At 59.5% G+C, this 18,961-nt stretch overlaps 1 protein-coding gene across 6 annotated transcripts in view; it reads right to left on the reverse strand.

The window, feature by feature from the left end:
* Positions 1 to 65: 65 nt before the first annotated feature.
* BCL9L (BCL9 like) overlaps positions 66 to 18,961 on the reverse strand; it is a 29,405-nt gene continuing 10,509 nt past the window's right edge. For 3 of the 6 annotated variants that reach the window (XM_054693140.1, XM_037505410.2, XM_037505407.2), the window contains 8 exons: positions 12,861 to 12,962; positions 11,254 to 11,639; positions 10,409 to 10,528; positions 7,085 to 7,295; positions 6,837 to 6,921; positions 4,447 to 6,736; positions 3,705 to 3,986; positions 66 to 3,347 (listed from right to left, as the gene is read on the reverse strand). In XM_054693140.1, coding sequence (XP_054549115.1) covers positions 2,254 to 3,347; positions 3,705 to 3,986; positions 4,447 to 6,736; positions 6,837 to 6,921; positions 7,085 to 7,295; positions 10,409 to 10,528; positions 11,254 to 11,639; positions 12,861 to 12,886 — 4,494 coding nt within the window. In that variant the 5' untranslated portion in view covers positions 12,887 to 12,962 and the 3' untranslated portion in view covers positions 66 to 2,253. Of the gene's footprint in view, positions 3,348 to 3,704; positions 3,987 to 4,446; positions 6,737 to 6,836; positions 6,922 to 7,084; positions 7,296 to 10,408; positions 10,529 to 11,253; positions 11,640 to 12,860; positions 12,963 to 13,847; positions 13,888 to 18,961 lie in introns of those variants that run through there. The other 3 variants (XM_037505409.2, XM_037505408.2, XM_037505411.2) reach the window with 2 other exon arrangements.

Genomic DNA, 18,961 nt, shown 5'->3' on the forward strand with positions numbered 1-18,961 from the left:
TGGGAAAGACCTGGGCGCTCCCTCTCTCCTCTCTGACAAGAAGAGCTGTGGAGGCAGAAACAAGCAAAAAAAAAGACAAGAAGTTGGATTTTTAATTTTCTCTTTTTAATAAAAAGGCACCTATAAAACAGGTCAATACAGTACAGGCAGCACAGAGACCCCCGGAACAAGCCTAAAAATTGTTTCAAAATAAAAACCAAGAAGATGTCTTCACATATTGTATTTATATATTTATATTTATATATATATTTATATAATGGTACAAAATGGCTGGGGGTATGGCCATGGATGGAGGGAAGAAGTCGGCTGGCCTGTGGAGTTTACCTTGGAAAGCTAGACTGTGGCGGAGGTGGGAGGAGACTGGGCCCCTTACTGTCTGACCCCTCTCCTCTGGGCAGGAAACACTTAAAGAGTCAGTTTGGGGAGTTGTGGGCCAAGGGTGGGGGACTCATGGGCACGGGGTGCAGGTTGAGGCTGGGTGGGCAAAGTGCCTGGCAGGATGGAGGCCAGATCCTGGCCCCTGGGGGTGCTGGGGGAGGCAGGAGCCCGTGGCCAGCCCCAGAGGAAGCGCTCAACCTGGCTGATGGTGGACTGAGGACAGCACCAGACTGAGAGAAGTGGGGGCAGATTCCCTTTGTATCACAGCTGCCAATGCGAGACCAGACCCTGTGGGTCAGGAAGGCTGGGGACAGGGCCACAGCAGAAGACACACCTTGGCCCTTGGCCCTGGAGGCGGGGCACAGAAAGCATCAGCCAAGGAACTGCCCCACCTCCCTACCAGGCAGGAGAGGAAATGAGAAAAGAAGTGTTTTACTCCTGGGGCCAAGGAAGGCAAAACACCCAGTCGTGTATGGCTTCGGTTCTGACCAGAGGCGGGTGGGGGGCTCTTCTGGGGCAGAGCAGGGATTTGAGAGGGAGGCAGTGGCTGTGCCTGGGTGGGCACAGAGCCCTGAGCCCTAGGCAGAGGGATTTGGGTGACCAGGCAGGCAGAGAGAAGGGGGAAGAAAGACCCCCCATCCCCCTCCTACACCTTCTCTAATTCCTCCTCAGGAGTGGAGGCTGGAAGGAGACAAACTTGGCCAAACCTTTTCCTTCCTACTGTGGTGACAAGGAGGTGGCAGCCTCTGAAAGAGTAGGGGGTGACTGGCCCAGGGCTACTGCAGGACCCCGCCACTCCTCCAGGCTCCACTCCAGGGGGCCACATAGCCTCCGCCCCTTCTTCCTTTCCTTCCTCTCAGACTGGGGACCAAGGACTTCAAGTTCTGGCTAACACATAGCAGCAGGGGGACGCCAGACATCCACAGCCGGGAAGTCAGGGCCCATGTCATCCGCGGTGCGCACAGACATGCACACGCCCATGCTCTCCACAGCAGACAGGCTACTGCCCAGGCCTCGGCCCTGCTGGGGCTCTCCAGGTGGAAGCCCAGGCGGTCTGGCCTCAGGTGTGGAGTATCTATGTCGTTTCACCACTTGAGAAGGGGACCGGAATGGTATCCTTTAGGGAGACCCAGAGGCACTGCAAACAGTGGGTAGGTGTGTTGGCCTGCGTGTCCTGGGTCCAGAGGAATGGAAGGGCAATCATTTTGAAGAAGGGGGGAAGGGTTTCTTTTATCCTTTTTTTTTTTTGTGTGATTTCTATCAAAACACAGAAATACAGCACACGCACAAACCGGCACAGAAGCGCAGCGCTCTATTTACAGCTGTGGCTGGCACCTGCCCACCTGGCCAGCCGCCTGCAGGGAGGGGTGGGAGAGGGGTTCAGCCACATCATCAGGGAGGGGAAAAGAGGCTGGAAAAGACAGAAGGGAAAGTGAGTGGGAGCAGAGGAACCAAGAGGAATGTGAAGCCAGGGTGATGAGCAGCTAGGAGAAAGTGGCGGGAGGGAAAGGGACAGAGGAGCACCCTCTCCTCGCCTTCCTCTCTCCCCCAAGGACTGCAGAGCGGAGCAGAGCCAGGTGGGTGCAGAGAAAGAGGGAAAATGGAGGCTCCATAGGATTTGGAAGGAGTGGGGGAGGGGCAGTCCTGGTGGCTGAAATGGAACAAACCCCAACCCCAACCCCCCACCCCACTCTGCCACTTCTCCCTAAGCTGCCAGCATATCTGGTTTCCACAAACGCCACGCCCCACACAAGCCCCCTCCCACCCCCTCCGCCCCACCCCTCGACCCAGGCCATCCCAACACTGGAGGGAAAAAACTTTTTAAGGTTATCGTATTCGCAATATCGCCCCAGCTCCAGCCCCCAGCAGGGACTGCTAGAAGGGCAGGTTGGCCATGCTGCCCGGCGCCGGAAGGTAGCCCATCTGGCTGTCCAGAGACACGCTGCGCTGCCGCAGGGGGTGGGACACCATGAGGTTCTGCTGGGGCGGGGGGCCCATGAGGGAGCCCTGGGGGGAGAGCATGTGGGGGGGCTGGCTGTAGACCTCAGCCCCCACGCTCCGCTGCTTCATCAGCATGAAATTCTGCTGGGTCATGAGGCCTTGTGGCGGGGACATGACCCCCTGGTGCAGACCGTGGGGCACCATGCCCTGTTGTGGGGGCACACCTGTCCTGCCCAGCAAGGACATCTGTCCGGGGTGGCACATGGACATGTTGAGCCCCCGTTGGACACCCTGCTGGCCCGGGAGGTTGGGGGGCCGCGAGGGGGTCTGCTCCGCCATCATGTTCTGCAGGTTCATGAGATGCAGATTGGGGGGCTGGGCCTTGGGGGGCTGGTTCTCGCTCTTGGGAAAGTACTGGAGGGTGCTGCTTGGCTTCTCAGAGGGGATGATCCTTGACAAGTCGAACTCAGGGATCCCCGTCGGGGTGGGCCGGATCACCTCGCTCAGCTCAGGGTCGTTCAGCACTGACGCCACGCCAGGCAGCACACCTGGGGGGTACGCGTCCCCCATGCGACCAGCCATGCCTTTGCCCATCAGGTGCTGCTGGGGGGGCATGGGGCCTGGAGGTTGGCTGGGCAGGTCCTCTGGGGGCAGGGGCATGCCTGAAGGGTAGTGCTGCTGCAGGCCAGGCCCCCCAGCCCCACCCCCACTGGGGGCCATGGCACCATGGGGCTGCTGCAGCCTAGGGGGGAAGGGCATCATCTGGGAGGAGCTGGGCACAGGGCCACAGGGGGCATTCAGGGAGTCTGGGCCCCCGGGAGCCATCATCATCGAGTTTTGAGGGGGCCCTCCTGTCCCCTGTGCATTGGGGTGCAGTGGAATGTTGGAGCCCAGAGGGGTGGGGGAGGGCAACATGGTAGGTGGGGGTTCATGGGAAAGGGGCTGCTGGCCTGGCAGGTTCATGCCCATGGGGCTCTGGGCAGCAGCTGAGTTCAGGTGCATCTGGTTGGGCTGGTTATTGCTGATTCCTGCGGGGGAGGGGAAAAGATGGTCAGGCCAGAATGCTCCCAGCTGGGAAAGGGTGCAGGATGATGCCCTTTCCCACTCCCCCCTCCCAGACTCCACTGGCTTCCCTGGCTGCAAGGGAAGGTACTCGAGGCATTGAGTTTAGGAGCCAAGAGTTCTGGTCCAGCTTGCCACAGACCAATCTCTCGAATATAGAAAGACCACTCGGACAGTCTGTCCCCCAGGATATGTGCAGGGACCCTGGGGAAGCACACACAGCCAGCATGGTCCCAGGAGCGACTGCTGGCCATGCCAGCTCTTCCCAGCCCCAGTGCCCACATCAGCTCCCCTCCCTGTGGCCCAGCCTCCTGTCCTCGCACCTGGCCCGGAGCCTTGTGGTGGTGGCGGCGGGGGCAGCAGAGGTCGGTCAGGCAGCAGCTCGTCGTCTGAGGTGGCGATGGTCTTGATGGCATTGTGGTAGAGTGGGGTGGAGCTGGGCATGGCGTACTTGGACATCTGGGACATCATCAGTGATAGGGGGTTCTGGGAAGGCGTGGGGTCTGGGGAGGAAGTGAAGGGCAGGCTGGGGTTCATGAGGCCACCAGGATTGTTGGCAGGAGGTGCTGAGGAGCTGCTCCGGGGGCCGCTAGGCGGAAGGGCACCTACAGAAGCCGGGAGACAGAAAGAGCAGGGAGTGACTTGACTGGGGAAGTGGAAGATGAATTTGGCTGCTCACACCGTGGGTGCAGGAAATGGTCAGCACCTAAGTCCCCACCTGACTCCTCCAGGCACACCTCTATACAGATATCCCACTAATCACAAGCCCCCCATTATCACTATAGCCCACCTCTCTTCAGGAATACCTGTAGCCTCAGGGCCCCAGGGCAGGAGGGAGATCCAAGGATGACCCCCTCAAAATGCCTGGGAGATTAACATGGTGTGCCTATGAAAATTCAGGCACAGCTGCCAACATCTGCCCCTCAAGCAGAACCATCACCTCACCGGGCCCCAGTAAAGACGCCTTAACCCACTCCCTTGGCCTAGCCGGAATATCCCTTCCCCACCCCCCTGGAGACCCTCAATGCCAAGGTCCAATGCCACTTGCCCAGTCCAGAGACTCACCCTGCTCTATGTTGCCCAGGGTAGTGGAAGAGCTCATGCTGAGAGGCGGCTGCTTGTTCTGGGGGACCCCAGGGCTGGGCATGGCTGTCTTGGGTGATGCAACCCAGCCTGGAGAAGGCACCGCCATGGAGGGAGACTTGAGCCTGCTGGGCGAGCCCGTGGGGGAACGAACACTGAGGGAGGAGCTGAGGACCTGGGGAGACTTGAGAGGTCCTGATGGGTTGGCTGAAGGCAAGGGCACCATCTGTGAGGGAGTCTGGGGTGACTTGAGGTTGGCAGAGGGTGAGGTGACCAGGGGTGAGTGCACCTGGCTAAGAGTGGGTGACTTCAGGTGCCCCATGCCCGGCGAGCCCATCTGATTAATACTGATGCTGAGGTCTGAAGGCCGTCTGCCCAGGCCCCCCCGGTTGGGGGCTGAATGCACGGACCCAGGAGGAGGATTGGATGCAGGGGGCAGAGGCATGTGGCTAAGCCGGGTGGTGCCCACATTGCCCATGGGCATTGAGCTCTGGTCAGGGCTGAACATGTCTTGGGTATTGCCCATGTCCTGGGGCATGGCTTGGTAGGGTCCCTGGCTCCCAGAGAATCCCTGCTGGCCCTGGCTGGGAAACTGCGAAGGCATAAGCATCTTCTGCGGGCCGCCCATCATGCCACTGTTGTTCTGGGCCCGAACCCGGGCCATCTCCTCAGGACTGAGGCCCTGGGGGCCCAACATATCCCCAGGGCCCCGCATCTTCTGTGACATTAACATCTGCTGCTGCGGGGTCATCTGCACATTCAGGTTCATATTCATGTTCATATTCACATTCATGTTCATGTTGAGGTTGCCTGGCCCCATGGGTGGGTCCACTTCCCTCAGCCCAGACTGCCCCATGGGGGGACTCAGGAGGCCCCGGCCTCCACCAAAGTCCATGCCCATGGGAGTGCCTGCCAGGCCCTCACCACCAGTCATCTGCCCAGGAAACATAGCCGGATCCATCTGCCGGTGTGCCTGTATCATCCGCTCCATCTCCATGCCCTGCCCCATGCCACTGCCTGCCATGCCCAGGGGGCGCTGCATGCCCATCGGCCGCTTCTCCAGCAACTGTTGCCGCAGCAGCTCCTCGCGGACCCGAGGGGTCATGAATCGTTCTGCTTCACCCTGCCCACCTGGATAGGGCACCGTGCTCTGGGCAAAATTGCTGGGCCCACCCATGGGGGGCAAGTCTTCAGTCCAGCCCATGCCGGGCCTCACAGGCCTCTGCATGGCATTCATGGGCACCTCCATGGGCATACCCTGCATGCCCCCAAACCCAGGTACCCGTTGCATCTGGTTGCCTGGGAAGCGGGGGCCGGGGAAGGGAGGTCCACCCCGTAGCTGCATGGGGTCCTGGACATCCATGGGCCCCCGCAGCTGGGCACCCATTCCAGGTGGCCACTGATCCCCAGGCTTGCTGTGGTAGGGAGGTGGCGGCCCCCTCACCATCATGCCCCCCATGCTCATCATGTCCTGCAGAGGGCGGCCCCCATGCAGCCCAATCTGTTCCTCCTTTCGCCGCTTCTCCTCGTAGTATTCTTCCTGCAGCTTGCGCCACGCCACCTGCTCTGGCGTCAGGCTGTCCTGGCCCAGCCTCTGCATCATCATGTTCATCTGCTGTCCCATGTCCCCACCCGGGGGGTGCCCAGGCACTTCATGCTCCAGTGGGGGACCCCCAAGGCTCTGTGTCTGTGAGATCATGGACTGGAGGGGCTCCTCATACTTCTTCAGCCCACTAGGTGGGGCTGTGGGGGGCTGCTGGGGAGCAGGAGGGGCTTGTGCTGGTGGTCCCCCTTCACCTGCTCCTCCTGGGGGCCCCTTGAGGAAGGACTCAGTCTCCCCGCTGCGCAGCAACAGTCGCTCAATGTCTCGCAGAGTCTGGAGGGAACGTTCCCGATGTTCCAGCTGCTCCTTGGACAGGCCCTCAGAGCCCACCAGGCTCCGCTGCCCATTTCCCGTGGGAGCAGACTCCCCCAGCAGGGCAGGGCCTGGGGCGCTGCTGGGGTCTCCTCCAGGAGGCAGCGGGTTGGTGGCGGTGGCGGCGGTGGGAGTGTTGGGGTGGGTGCCCCCAGTCCCACCACCTGTACTGGCAGCTCCCACGGAGTTGGGGGTCAGATCCTGATTGGTGTCCTCAGGAGGCCCTTCAGAAGGCAGAGCAGGGGGGGCACTGCCTGGGGCTGGAGGTGGCGGCAGTGGAGGCGGCTGGGACTGTGGGGTGCCTGCTGATGGCGTGCTCAGGGGTAGCGGTTCTGGGGTGGGCGGCACTTTGGGGGCCTGTGAGAGGAAGAGGCAGCACATGAGACAGGTAAGGAAAAGCACCAGGCAGTTGAGCTGGTCATGGAGGCGACAGGCCCAGGCCACATGCCACACTCACCTGGTCAAGCTTGGCTCGGGGCACATTCTGCTGGTGGTAGGCGAGGATGGAGTCAGCCCGGCCCTGCAGCACTGCCTCCGCGGCCCTGCACAGGCGGGGATGCAAGGAGTTCAGACAGGTGGGCAGCAGGGAGCCCCTACCCTCATTCAACCCAAGCTTGCCCCCTGCCCTCCCAGGCGCTCACTTAGGTCCCCAGGCTGAGGAGTGCTGGGTGGATGCACTAGGCTTGGCCTACCCGAGGCACTTACGTGTTGGCCAGGTGGGTGGTGAAGACATACATGAACTGCGAGGGAGGCTTTCCCGGGACCCCTCCGCCCCCACTCCCTGGGGCATCGGGCCGAAGGCCTGGTGGGGGCCCATGTGGGGGGCCTGGTGCGCTGCTCTCATTGAGGGGCAATTGGGTGGCTTGGCCAGGACCCAGCTGTGGGGCCGCCATGGCTGGGTCTGCTACATTACAATCTGCAGGAGAGAAAAGAGGGACAGAGAGTAAGTAGCCAGGATTCAGGAAGGGGCCAGCTGGCACCCCCACCATCCCCTCCCAGAGAGGCTCATGCTTTACTGCCCATGCCCACAGCATCATATGTTGTCACAATCTGGGGTTTTCACTGGCCTGGCTCCCACAGCTCCTTGCCCCAGACTGGTCTTTGGCCAGGATGGAAATGGTGGTGCCATGTGGACAGGAAGGCAGGAGAGGTGACCCTTTCAAACAGGCTCCTGGATACTCACAGATGCGATTTTATCTGATCAACACATTCCTGGGAGGAAGGAGTCACACACCCCACCTTACAAGGGAGGAAACTGACCTTCAGAGGGATGGAGTCACTTATCCCAGGGGACACAGCCAGGCAATGCAGAGCCAGGGTGCCAACCCAGGCCAGCACTGCAAAATCCCAAGTCCCACCCTTTGCCCCACTCTGAAGCCTCAGTAAGGTCTATGTGCTTAGAGCACAACCCCAACCAGGTGAGGGGAGAAGGCAAACAATGATTCAAAGCATTCTGGCCCCACCAATAGCTGACTTTGCGACCTATGAACGAGATGCTTTGGCTCACTAAGCTTCAGTTCCTCCATCTATAAAATGGAAACATAAACCCCCATCCTGCACCAGAGGTAGGTGAAAGAAACCTATTTTTGCAACAAGTTCAGAGCCAGGTTGCAAACCAGAAAATTGTCTGACGAACAGTTAGAAAAGGCTGACTGACACGCAGGGCTTGCTCGGAGTGGAGCTAAGGGGCTATGTAGGATTTTGTAGTGCCGGCCTGGGGTCACACCCAGGCTGTGTCCCCTGGGGTGAACGACTATCCCTCTAGGGTCGGTTTCCTCCCCTGTAAAGTACGGCGTGTGACTCCCTCCTCCCCAGCTAAACTGGCCCCTCAGCATTGAGATAAGTTTTATTTCACAAACTTGATTCTAAACCCAAGCCTAGAAAGGTTCTACAATTGGTCATCAGTGGGGAGGCCCATTCCCAGGCCAGGAACAAGTCACACTGGCCCTGGTCGCAGCCAGTGAGACAGTGCTCAGCCCACGTGAGGTGCTGCCTGTGGGTACCCCGTGATCCAGGGCAACAGCCACCTTCCCGTGGGCCCCATGTTAGGCACCTGTCCTAGGATAAATCTCTGAGGGTTTGACCTCACATTGGCCCTCCTTCAAGACCCTGTCTGCCCAACTTTACACGGACTAATGAAGCCAAAGCCTCATGTGGGCAGGAGACTTGAGGCCCAACCTCGGTGTATGAGGGCTGCCTGGGGAAGGGGAAGGTGCATACTCAGCTCGCAAAACTAGGTGCAAGTTAGGGGAAAGGAGAAAGGTTTTATTTCAATAAAGAACATTCCAATACAACAATAGCAATAAAACTAACATCGTTCTAAGTGTGTCCCATGTATCAGTTCATTGACTTTTCGCACCAATTCTATGAGGTAAATATTCTTTTGATAATGGAACTGAGGCCTTTTCCCAGATTTAATTAGTGGAGCCCCAGTATCTAAAGCAAGGTGGCCTGACTGCACAGTCCATGCAACTAATCTGTATATTAGACTTCCCCGCCATTAAGAACTCTTTGAAGGGCCTCCCCGGTGGCGCAGCGGTTGAGCGCTGGGTTGCGAAGCTGCCCGCAGCCTCTGCAGCACCGGTTCCATCCCCGGCTGCTCCCCGGCCACCGGAGGAGGGTCCCACATGGCGCGCAGACCTCTCCTGCCGCCCGCTGCTCCCCTCAGCAGTGTACTTCGTCACTCTGCCTGCTCTGCTCCCCGCTCTGGCTCTGGTGAATTCTCTCACCCTCCCGCGCTTCTGACTGTACCCAGTGCTTGTATAAATAAATAAAAAAAAAATTAAAAAAAAAAATACAGATGCATTTAAAAAAAAAAGAAAACAAAAAAAAGAACTCTTTGAAAACCCAACGGTACTATAACTAAAATATAACAGCCACTGCCTTGGTCTTGGGGATGGGTGTTGGTTGTTTCCTCGAGTATCTCTCGTCTTCCCATTTCTACAGGGATCTAGTTTAATGCTATAAAAGGGAATGGCCAGGGGCGGAGGGGATATTTCCTGGGTTGCAGTGACAACCCTTACCAATCACTGAGGGGTTCAGCCAGAGGGTCGTGACTGCCAGTGAGTCCCCTGGGGAAGGCCGGCCTGGGACCAGGTGAACTTTAAAGTTCTAGCCAGCTTCAGAGACCCAGGGTTTGATCCCATGTACCATCCCACAAGTTTGATCCCACTTCCATGGAGATGGTCAGTGCATTCCACAAACATCTCCTCAGTCTACTGCCTCCCCTACAACAGCATTATAACAACACCTACCTCACAGAGCTTTGCTAAGGATTAAATAAAGCAAAATAGTAAAGAGCCAGTATTTTTTTTTCTTCTTTTTATCCTCTGTCTTTCAACAAGTTCACAACTTAATATTCCTCGGCTAGTTTCTTATGTCTTAAGTTGCCATCACCCCCTACCCCCCAAAAGATGTAAGTTTTGAGGAAAAGCACCAAGTAACTGGGTTGTGTCTGGCCTTCCCCCGTCACCTGTGGAAAGCCCAATTACACACTGATCAATAAAAGAATGAGGAGTGGGCATCGCTCACACCCATTCCTCATCCTGGTGACACACTCCAGGCACTTGCCAGGAGTCACTCAGAGGTTAGGAAGAGTGCCAGAGACACAGCCACGGCCAGTTCAGCTCACACCCAGGCTAAGCAAGGCCTCACATACCAGAGCCTACTGCCAGTGGGATGGGTGCCGGATCCTTGCCGCCCTCCCTCCATTGAACAGTAGGTGGCAGCATAAGCCAGGAATTCACGGTAAAGGTGTAAGTGGTGTGGCCAGGAAGAGCCACCTGAGGCTGACCTCACCTTGGTCCCTAGGGAGAGGGGGCCACTGAGTACCTGGAAAGTAGGGGCTGGGCCATCCCAGTGCAGGGAGGGACAGAGCCTGAGATGGAACAGAAGTCTGGGCTCCTGATCCTTGCTTGCTCCTTGCGCAGTCTCAGCCCTCTAACGCCCAAGGTGAGGACAGGGAGGCTCCCAGGGCAGCCATCCCCCAGAGGCACCAGTCACAGCATCCTGGCTTCAGTGGGCACTCACTGTGGGTGGCCCCAATGGGCTTGTCGTCCTCCTCGCTGTCCGGTCCTGAGCACCATTCGTCCCCACTGTACGGCTGCTTCCGTTCCAGTACACAGCGCCGCTTACTCCGGGGTGCCACCTCTGCCCAGGCAGGACGGACAGAGGCAGGCAAGGGTCAGAGTGAATGCCCAGAGGTCCTGGGAGGTCCCATCCTCCCACACTGAATCTCTCCCAGGCCCATTCTCCAACATGCCCACCCCAGAGGGCACTGCCCAGGCCACGGTGGGCACTTTGCCAGACCCCACCACACCACCATTTGTTTCTGATTTCTCTCTACAGCCCTGCTGCCTGCCTCCCCTCCCCCACCACACCCAGCACAGCATAATCCCCAACCACAACTGGTTCTAATTAGGGCTAGGGGGGAGGGGGAAGCCGCTGCTACTCTTCCAGGCCCCAGTGCCTGCTCCCCGGTTCCCAGCAGCTGGGATACCAGGAGGTTCCTGGGAGGTGTGTGGGTCTGCTCCTCACCCTCGAGCACCTCTCTCTCCCCCTGGAGGGAGGAGGGTGGCTCTGCTAGGAAAACAGGAGGGGAATGAGACTGACAGAAACCCCATCATTCCATGTGGCCCCTCCAGGGGTGGCACCTAAAGATAGGAGGTTTGGAACCTGACCAACCCCAATCCTCAGAGACTGGACCAGGTTGGGGGATACAGTGAGGGAAAGAAAAGGTGGCCCGCATAAATGCTGGAGAAGAGCAGGGCATGCGGGTTAGCCCAGAGGGACAGAAAGACTGTCTGTCACCTCCCAGCAAGTTTAGGCCTTGGACTGTAAGGGGTTGGGGTCTTGAGGGTTAGGAAATGGGGTACCTTTGGCCTCTGAATCCAGGGATGGGGTCCCAGCCTCTCGCTGCTCTCCAGAGTCTACAGATACGCTCCGTTCCCTCTTCACTTTGCCCTTGAGCGAGCTGAAAGGGGGCACCCCTGCCTGGGGGTTCTTCAGATTTGAGTTGCTAGGTGAGATCTGGTTGGCCTTGGCCCCATGGTTCCCCGCCCCCACGCCCTTGGAGCCCAGGTTGCAGGTGGGTCCTTGGTTCACATTCTGGTGCTGAGATTGGGCCCCGCCATTCCCTGTCTTGCCATGATTGGTCAACTTATTTTCTGAGTGCATTGGCTTGGCTGGGGCAGGGGGGCAGTGGCCGCGTGGGGACAGCGGCGGGCTCCCTGGAGCTTCTCTCCTCCTGGGGTGGGGTAACCTGGGAGAAGGTGGGAGAGACACAGAAAGTTAGTATCATGAAGCCCTTGGCATGCCTGGATTTTAATTGCCCCATTCTGCCTCATTTAGTGGCAGGGGAGGTGGGGGCTGAGCTACATCCCTCCATGGCTGCTCAGAGGAGGGCAATCGCCCCTCTCCACCCTGGGGAGTGAAGATGGTCTTCATCCCCAGCCCACAATTCAAATGAAAACCAGGGCCTGTTGACAGAACGGACCCCCCACTCCCCACCCTGCCTCAGCATTCATCAGACTACAATCTGCCATGGCACCCCCCCCCCTCAACTAGCACCTGACCACACTTAAGCATCCTTTCTTCTAGGGTTTGCTGTCTTCAGACTCTTTTCCAAGGTCCCAACCTCAACTTCCACGTGTCCGAACACCAGCCAGGAAAGGGCACAGGACTGGGAGAGTCACTGCTCATGCCCCAGCCTCATTCCCCTGGGGAAGTGGGGAAAAGCACACCAGAGACTGGTACCCACTGGTTCAGATAGGAGGGGAGCAGGAGGGGAGAGCCTGCAGAGGGTCCGCCTGGCGGGCAGGCAGGAGCAGGAGGAAAGGGGGAGGGGAGTGGTGTGTGGAGCCAACTGGAGTGTTTCTAGAAGCCAAGGATTCCTGCAGTCTCGGCTGCGGGCCCTTTAAGCTCCAGCCCGCTCCCCCCACCGCCTCCCCCTCCCCGGAGACCTATTAATAGCCGCTGGAAAGATCACATCACGGGAGAGGATATTTATCCCCCCTCATTCCACACCAGCTCAGATTTATTTCAGCTCTGCTGTCCTGCTGCTGCCGCCTGGCCCTGTCTGCTGGCTTCTCCTGGGGAAGGGGAGGGAAGCAGGCACCGCCCCTCCGTCCAGCTCCCCACCCTCAGCTAGACTGAGGCCAGAGGGCGCCACTGGACCTGCCAGTGGGTTGGTTGGGGGTCTGCTCAAACCCTTTGAGGAGGAATGGGCTGGAAGCAACTAGAACTGCAGGCATAGCTGGTTGCCATTCCCCCTGTCCCCTGGGCCCAGGCACTGAGGCTGTGGATTCCTGCCGCAGGGCAGGCCTTCCCGTTCTGACCCCCCTTTAGCCCACAGGTGACCTGGAAGTCAGGTGCCCAGGGGAGCTGGTTCTCCACGCCAGCACTGCTCGGCCCCATTACCACTGGCCCCTTCCCTTCCCACACGCCACACACACACATCCCGCCCTCCACGACACCCACACACCTTGTCTTGTTAGCCAGGATCCTCATGGCTGCCACACACAGTGGGGCTACGGCCCCTGTGCGTGCCCAGGGCCCAGCCAGGTACTCGGTACTGGAGCACGGACTGCAGCAACAAGCCCCAAAGAGAAAACTTGTGACTTGGGGAGGGGGTGGAAGTAGGGGAGGGGAGAAGGGAGGACCCAACAGCCCTGGGACTAGGGAACTGGGTAGGGTAGGGTGGGAACGGGAAGGAAGGACTACTAGGTGGGGTCTCAGTCCTAGAGGCCAGTCCTATGTCCATCCCTCCCTCGCTGGACCCTCAGGGAGCCTGCAGTCTCTAGCCAGACCCCCACCCCCACCCCCCAGGCCGCAGAGGCAGAATCCACTAAAAGGAATTGCAAAGGTGCCGTGTGGGGCGGCCTTGAGGTCTGCTCTGGCCCCCTAGGGGACTCCCGCCCCCTGGCACGCCCCTCCCCCAAGGTGGGGAACCCCTTACGCCCCGCTGCTAGCGCGGCGCCAGGCCCAGGGCGCCCCCCGGCGTGAAGGGGGCCGAGGGGGGCTGGGGTGGGGGCCGTGCCCCGCCCCGCCCCCAGCTCGAGGCCTAGCCCGTGCCCATCCCAGCAGGCCCGGGCGGGCAGCGAGAGGCCTGGCGGGGCCCCGGGCTGCAGCTGGGCTCTTCTGGAGACCAGTAACGCTGGCTCAGATTCCTCCCCGACCGCAAGAATGCAGGAGCCTCCCCTCCCCCCCCCCTGCACCCCACCCCGCCCCCTTCGGCAGAGCCCGAGCGGAGAGGCCAGAGCGAGCGAGCGAGGAAGGAGCCAGCGAGCCAGGGAGCGGGAGGCGGACAGGGCTGCGGTGCCTCCCCGGGCCGCACGCGCCGCGCGGACAGACACACGGCCAAGTGCGGCGAGGGGGCCGGGCGCGCGCCGCGGCGGGGCCAGAGTCGGCTGAGCGTGGGGCGCCGCCAGGGAGACCCACGAGCACCCCGAACTCTGACTCACACACTCACAGCGCACACGTGGACGGGGAGACAAAGACACGCACGGCGCCCAGGAAACTGGAGGCGCGCTCACGCCGACCCGCCGGGGTGCGCCGGGGGCCGAGGGAGGCGCCGGCCCAAGCAGGAGCGCCCGGAACAGCCCGGGGCGCGCGCGGACCCCGAGGCCGCCCGCGCGCGGAGACTCATTGCGCGGATGGAAAGACTGAGGCCGGCCGCCAGGGAGCCACGGAGAGTCGAGCCTGGCAGTCGCAGAGAGACACACACGAGGCCATAGACAGACTCACACCAACAGACAGACTCACACAAACACGGGAGCCTCACCCAGCTGCCCCCCGCCCCGTCTCCTGCCCCCTCCCGCGGGGCCCTGTGAGGAGCGGGGGAGGGGAGGGCGGCGTCTTGGGCCCAGGAGTTCGGTCGTGGGGACTGGCCCGGCCAGACCCCACTGCACACTCCCGCGGCTCCCTGCGGACGGCTGGAGGCTGGGCTGGGAAACGGAGTGAAAGGGCCCCACCCGTGACCCTGTGGGAGTCTAACCCTGATTTAACCCCGGGGCACACTGGCCTTCTGAGATCCAGCTCTGTCTCTGGGAAAAGAGGCTCCTCAGGGGAAGGTTCCAAAGTCCAGGGCCTGATTGGGAAGCAGCCCTCTGCCAGCCCCCATCTCCCCTATCACCTCAGGTTAGAGTAGACACAGCTGGACTCAGCGCCTGAGCGAAGGGGCGAGCCAAGGTTGACATGGCTCTCACCTTCGCCCACCTGGCTGATCCTCAAAACGACCCACCTGGGAACCTGGCTGGTATTATTATCCCCCTTTCACCAGGAGGAAACAGGGCTAGGAAGAGGAAGTGACACGCCCCTGGGTCATGTGACCAGTGCATAGCCATGGCCCAGACCCCAGTGCCACATCTTGGTCTTTCCCCTCACTGCAGTGTCCTCCTCCCTTCACTCATGAAATGCCATCTAAGTGTGCACCTGATCGGTGACCTCCCACCTGCTAACCACTGGGCCCACACCCTGGGGTGGGAAGGGCAAGGTAAGGACCACCCACCACCTCCCATATTCATAGTTTCAATATTGGGGACCTGTAATAATTTGCAATGGGGCTGTTAGAAAGTTAGTCCTCTCCAGTGTCCCCAGTCAGGCCAAGGCTCCTCCCCTGAAGAATGTTGGAGTCACCCTCGCCTCTAGGACTCCACCCCCTAGTTCCCACCCAGCCGCAGGGCGAGCTGAGTCAAGCAGGGATGAGTCAGGACTTTCCCATCTCATACATCCCCCCCCCTTTACCCCTCAGGAGTCGGCCCTTGCTCTCAGAGACCCCTCCTCCTCTACCCACTCAGCCCCATAGAGGTGTGGAAGGCCTCAGGGATGGGAGGCCGGAGGGCTGATCCTGGTGGGTAGAGCTTTCAATGAACAACGAGTAAAGGGGGCTTCCAGCAATGGGCCAAGGGCCCCCAGCACTGGCTGAAAGGAAAGGGAGGGGGCTGTGGGAGCAGGAGGCTCTGACTCCCTATCACCAGCTCGTGGGGAGTGGTGATATGCGCTCGCAAACAGGGAGCAGGTGCAAGTCACCTGAGTGAAAGGCCCAGAGCATACCCAAGAGAAGGGAGCCCAAGAGGCTTCCAAGACAAAGAGCTTTAGATCTTTTGCCCTCTTGGGGTAGCTAATGGGGGACACCGGGCAGTGGCCCAAGGGTTAGAGTGGGCCTGACCCCTGTGAGCAGACACCAGAAGGCTGTGATGGCTGCCCAGGGCCTCCAGGTGTGACATGTCAGCTCCTTGCTCAACACAGAAGTGCCACAGGTACAACGGGCATCCACACACCAGTGGCAGCCTGCCCATGGCCAGCTGCCCCTATGCTGGGAGCCTCAGCTTGTTTGCCCAGCCAGCCTGCCATTGCCAATCTCAAAACCTCCCCCAAACAGGCAATGAGAAAACTGCCTGGAAGGTCCGTGTGCTACATGCATTGGGCAGGCACCTCTAGGGAGGGGAGTGGACCACTGGGACCCTCTGATGTTGAAAGCCCTTGGGGTGGGATCCTTAGCCTGACTCTGGGAGCTGGGGCCCCCCAAAAAGGACCAGAGTCCCCTTTCTCTGGATGTTGGGACTCCTAGGTCCCTAGAGCACTCCTCTGCCGGCAGGTCCCCTCCTCTTCCTGAGGTGGTGACAGGGTGGGAGGTCAAGGATTTGTAGCCCAGCAGGAAACCTCCACCAGAATCAAAGTATTACTCTGGGATCCTCATAGTGGGGACTTCCAGACTCAGAGGGCCTTCCCCTCACCCTGGTTCCTAGCAGCTCACCCCATTTCTCCCCACCTCCTGCCAAAGGAGACCATGCGAATCAACCATTTTTGTCTGGGAGTTTCCAGCCCCACCCCCACCAGCAGCCCCAGGGTAATGTCAGGCAACCCCAACCCTACAGGGACATGGAAACTTCTGGTCCCAGAACTTTCTAGTCTGGGTTCTTTGAACAGGGTGCTTCTGGGGGGGGTAAGGGAGAATTCTGCCCATTCTGGTGGCCACGCTCCTTCTAGAGACTAGGAACAAGTAGCATTGCTGGGACAAGCCTGAGGTCACCTCACTTGGCTCCTTCAGTATGGCCAGTGTCAGTATGGTGAGGCCTAAGGAAGCAATCATACCCTGGCAGCGGGGTGCCCCCAAAGGCGGTGGCCCAATCCCTGGCTGCTCCCTCCCACAAGAGGTGGAGGAGGAGGGGGTGGGGGGCACAAGGAAACAAGACAGGGCAGGAAGCCCAGGCAGGCGGCGGGCACTCTAGGCCAGGCACAAACAGCCAACACAGGAAACCACAGCCCACCCCCGCCCACCCCACCCGCCCAAAGCTCTGGGAGCTAGGAGTGCCAAAGCCTGGTACCCCAAGGGGGCAAGGGCCAGGGGTTAGCTGTTGGGGAGGGAGTATCGAGAAACTCTCCAGTCCTCTCTCTGCCCCAGACCCTACCTGGGGAGGGGGAGAGGAAGCCAGGCTGGCAAGGATGGTGCTGCCTCTTTAAATCCACCGAAATCCTGAGCTAGGCCCAACCCAGCTCTGGTTTCACAGGAAGGAAAGGCGCTCAGGAGCCAGTAGGGCAGGCGGTGGTGGCTGGAATTAGCCCCACCAGCCCAAATATATCTGGTCTCTGCCTGCCACCCCACTGGCACTTCCTGCCCCCTGGCACCTGCACCCCAGTGGGGGTGGGCGAGGGTCTAGGAACTACTCCCTACCGAGTGGGAGACCCCCATCTTCAGAGATGCCCTGTTGCTGGGTATATGTGGCTAGAAAGTGACTTCTCAAGCCTGGATTCCCAGAAGGGAGGAAGGGGCAGGGCTTCCCTCCAGGACTCACCTGGCCTCTGTTCTCCAAGGGGTTAATCTGGGCCCTGTTGGGGGGGCTCAAGGGGGGGTAAGGGTGGCCTAGGAACCTCCTCCAAACTGCCTGGCGGCTGGGAACAATGGGACCATTGTGGGAGGAGTGGAGTGCGGGCAGACTGCTGGCACAGCCTGAGCACCACAGGCGGCCCTCGCCAGCCTGCCCTCTGCTCTGCTCTCTCCCCCAGGTACAGGCAGCAGCAGAGACAGCTTCCCAGCCCCCTCACCTCACTGGCCTGACCCAAACTCCTGGCACCAGCAGCACCTGGAGGGCCCTTGAGCTCTGCCCAAGCTGCCATCCAGGCTGCCATGACCCTACAGGAAGCAGGGGCACGTGGGCCGGGACAGGGGGGTGGGGGCTGCCGAGACAGGATGTGTGCCTGTGATCCTCCAGCAGGGAAGACAGGAAGGCCAAATGGGGTTTCTGGTGTCAGTCCTGGCACCCTCAGGCAAGAAGGGCTTAGGGGATTGGGAGCACAATAACAGGCAGGGTCCCCAGCCCCCAGGCCTCCTTTCCTACACCTTCTAATAAATCTGCTCCCTGAGGAGGGCCGGTGCCCAGGCAGCCTCTGTCCTTTGGGAGTGAGACACTGGCAGGCAGTGTAAGCGGTGCAGTGAGATGAAAAATGGGTTTGCAGTCAGATAGACGGGGTACCAGTCACATCCCTGCCCTCTGAGCTGCAGGATCTTGCCCATTCCTTCATCCCTGAGCCTCAGTTTCCTCATCCACAAAATGGGGATAAATTTATATATAGAGAGGAACTATCTAACAGAATGCCTATGGCATATTCAGCCCTCAACACACCACCCCTGGTGGTGATGCCCCTTATATCTTACCCAAATATGTGAGCATTATAATGGTAAAGGTGGGTATTATTCAGGTATTTGCCCTTGGAGTAGCCCTGGGCATCATATTAGTGGTACCAAATATAAAGATTTGGCTTTTCCTCCATCTTCCTCGCAAAGTGCAACTCCCTCAGCCACTCCCCTGGGCATCACTGGGTTTACTGGCACACACACCACCACAGAGCATAAGCCCAGAAAGGTATTGTCCATTCTCTTAGCCTCACATCTGTGTCTCAAAACCCCAAGCTCCCAGTCTCCCTCCGAAGAGTGGCACAGATCTCCTCTACTCTTGCTATCTGACCCCCTAGTATCACCCTACAGGATTCAGCAGGGAAGAAGGAGAAACCTACCTTCTTGCCTCAGATCTCTTTAAACAGTGGCAGGTTTGAGAGAGGGGAAAAGAGCAATGGGGAACATGCGATTCTAGAAAGTCGGGGCCCAAGGAGAGGACCTGTTCTCAACTGTAAGGGCTGCCCCTCTCAGGGTGGCTTTACAAGGCCCCAAAGGGTTAACAAGGCCCTAAAAATAACCTGCTCCCAGCAGGACCCGCTGATTGGAACCCTCCAGCCATCTGTTCCCATTTTCTCCTGTTCACATTGGAACATCTGAAACCAGCCCCAGAGCCCCAGCCCGATCCCAAAAATAGCCCCAGCCTGTCCAAGGAACAGGCCCCAGGGACTGGGCACAGGAGGCATGGCCAGGCCAGACATGAGACATGGCCCAGGCCAACTCTGAGCCTTTACCCCAGGCCCAAGGAAGGAGCTGTCCCCTTTGGCCCCAGAAGGAGGTGGTATGAGCAGAGCCAGGGGCTCCTCTCCACTCCTTTTGCTACCAGGTTAGAGGAGCTACCTGTGAACCAAGCCCAGGCCTCAGAGCCAGGAGTCCTGGTATCCCAAATTCTTCTGCCACATCTTAATCAA

This window comes from Talpa occidentalis, unplaced genomic scaffold (genome assembly GCF_014898055.3).
Source record: "Talpa occidentalis isolate TD23 unplaced genomic scaffold, MPIMG_talOcc4v2.1 talOcc4.12, whole genome shotgun sequence".
Classification (NCBI taxonomy): Eukaryota; Metazoa; Chordata; class Mammalia; order Eulipotyphla; family Talpidae; genus Talpa; species Talpa occidentalis.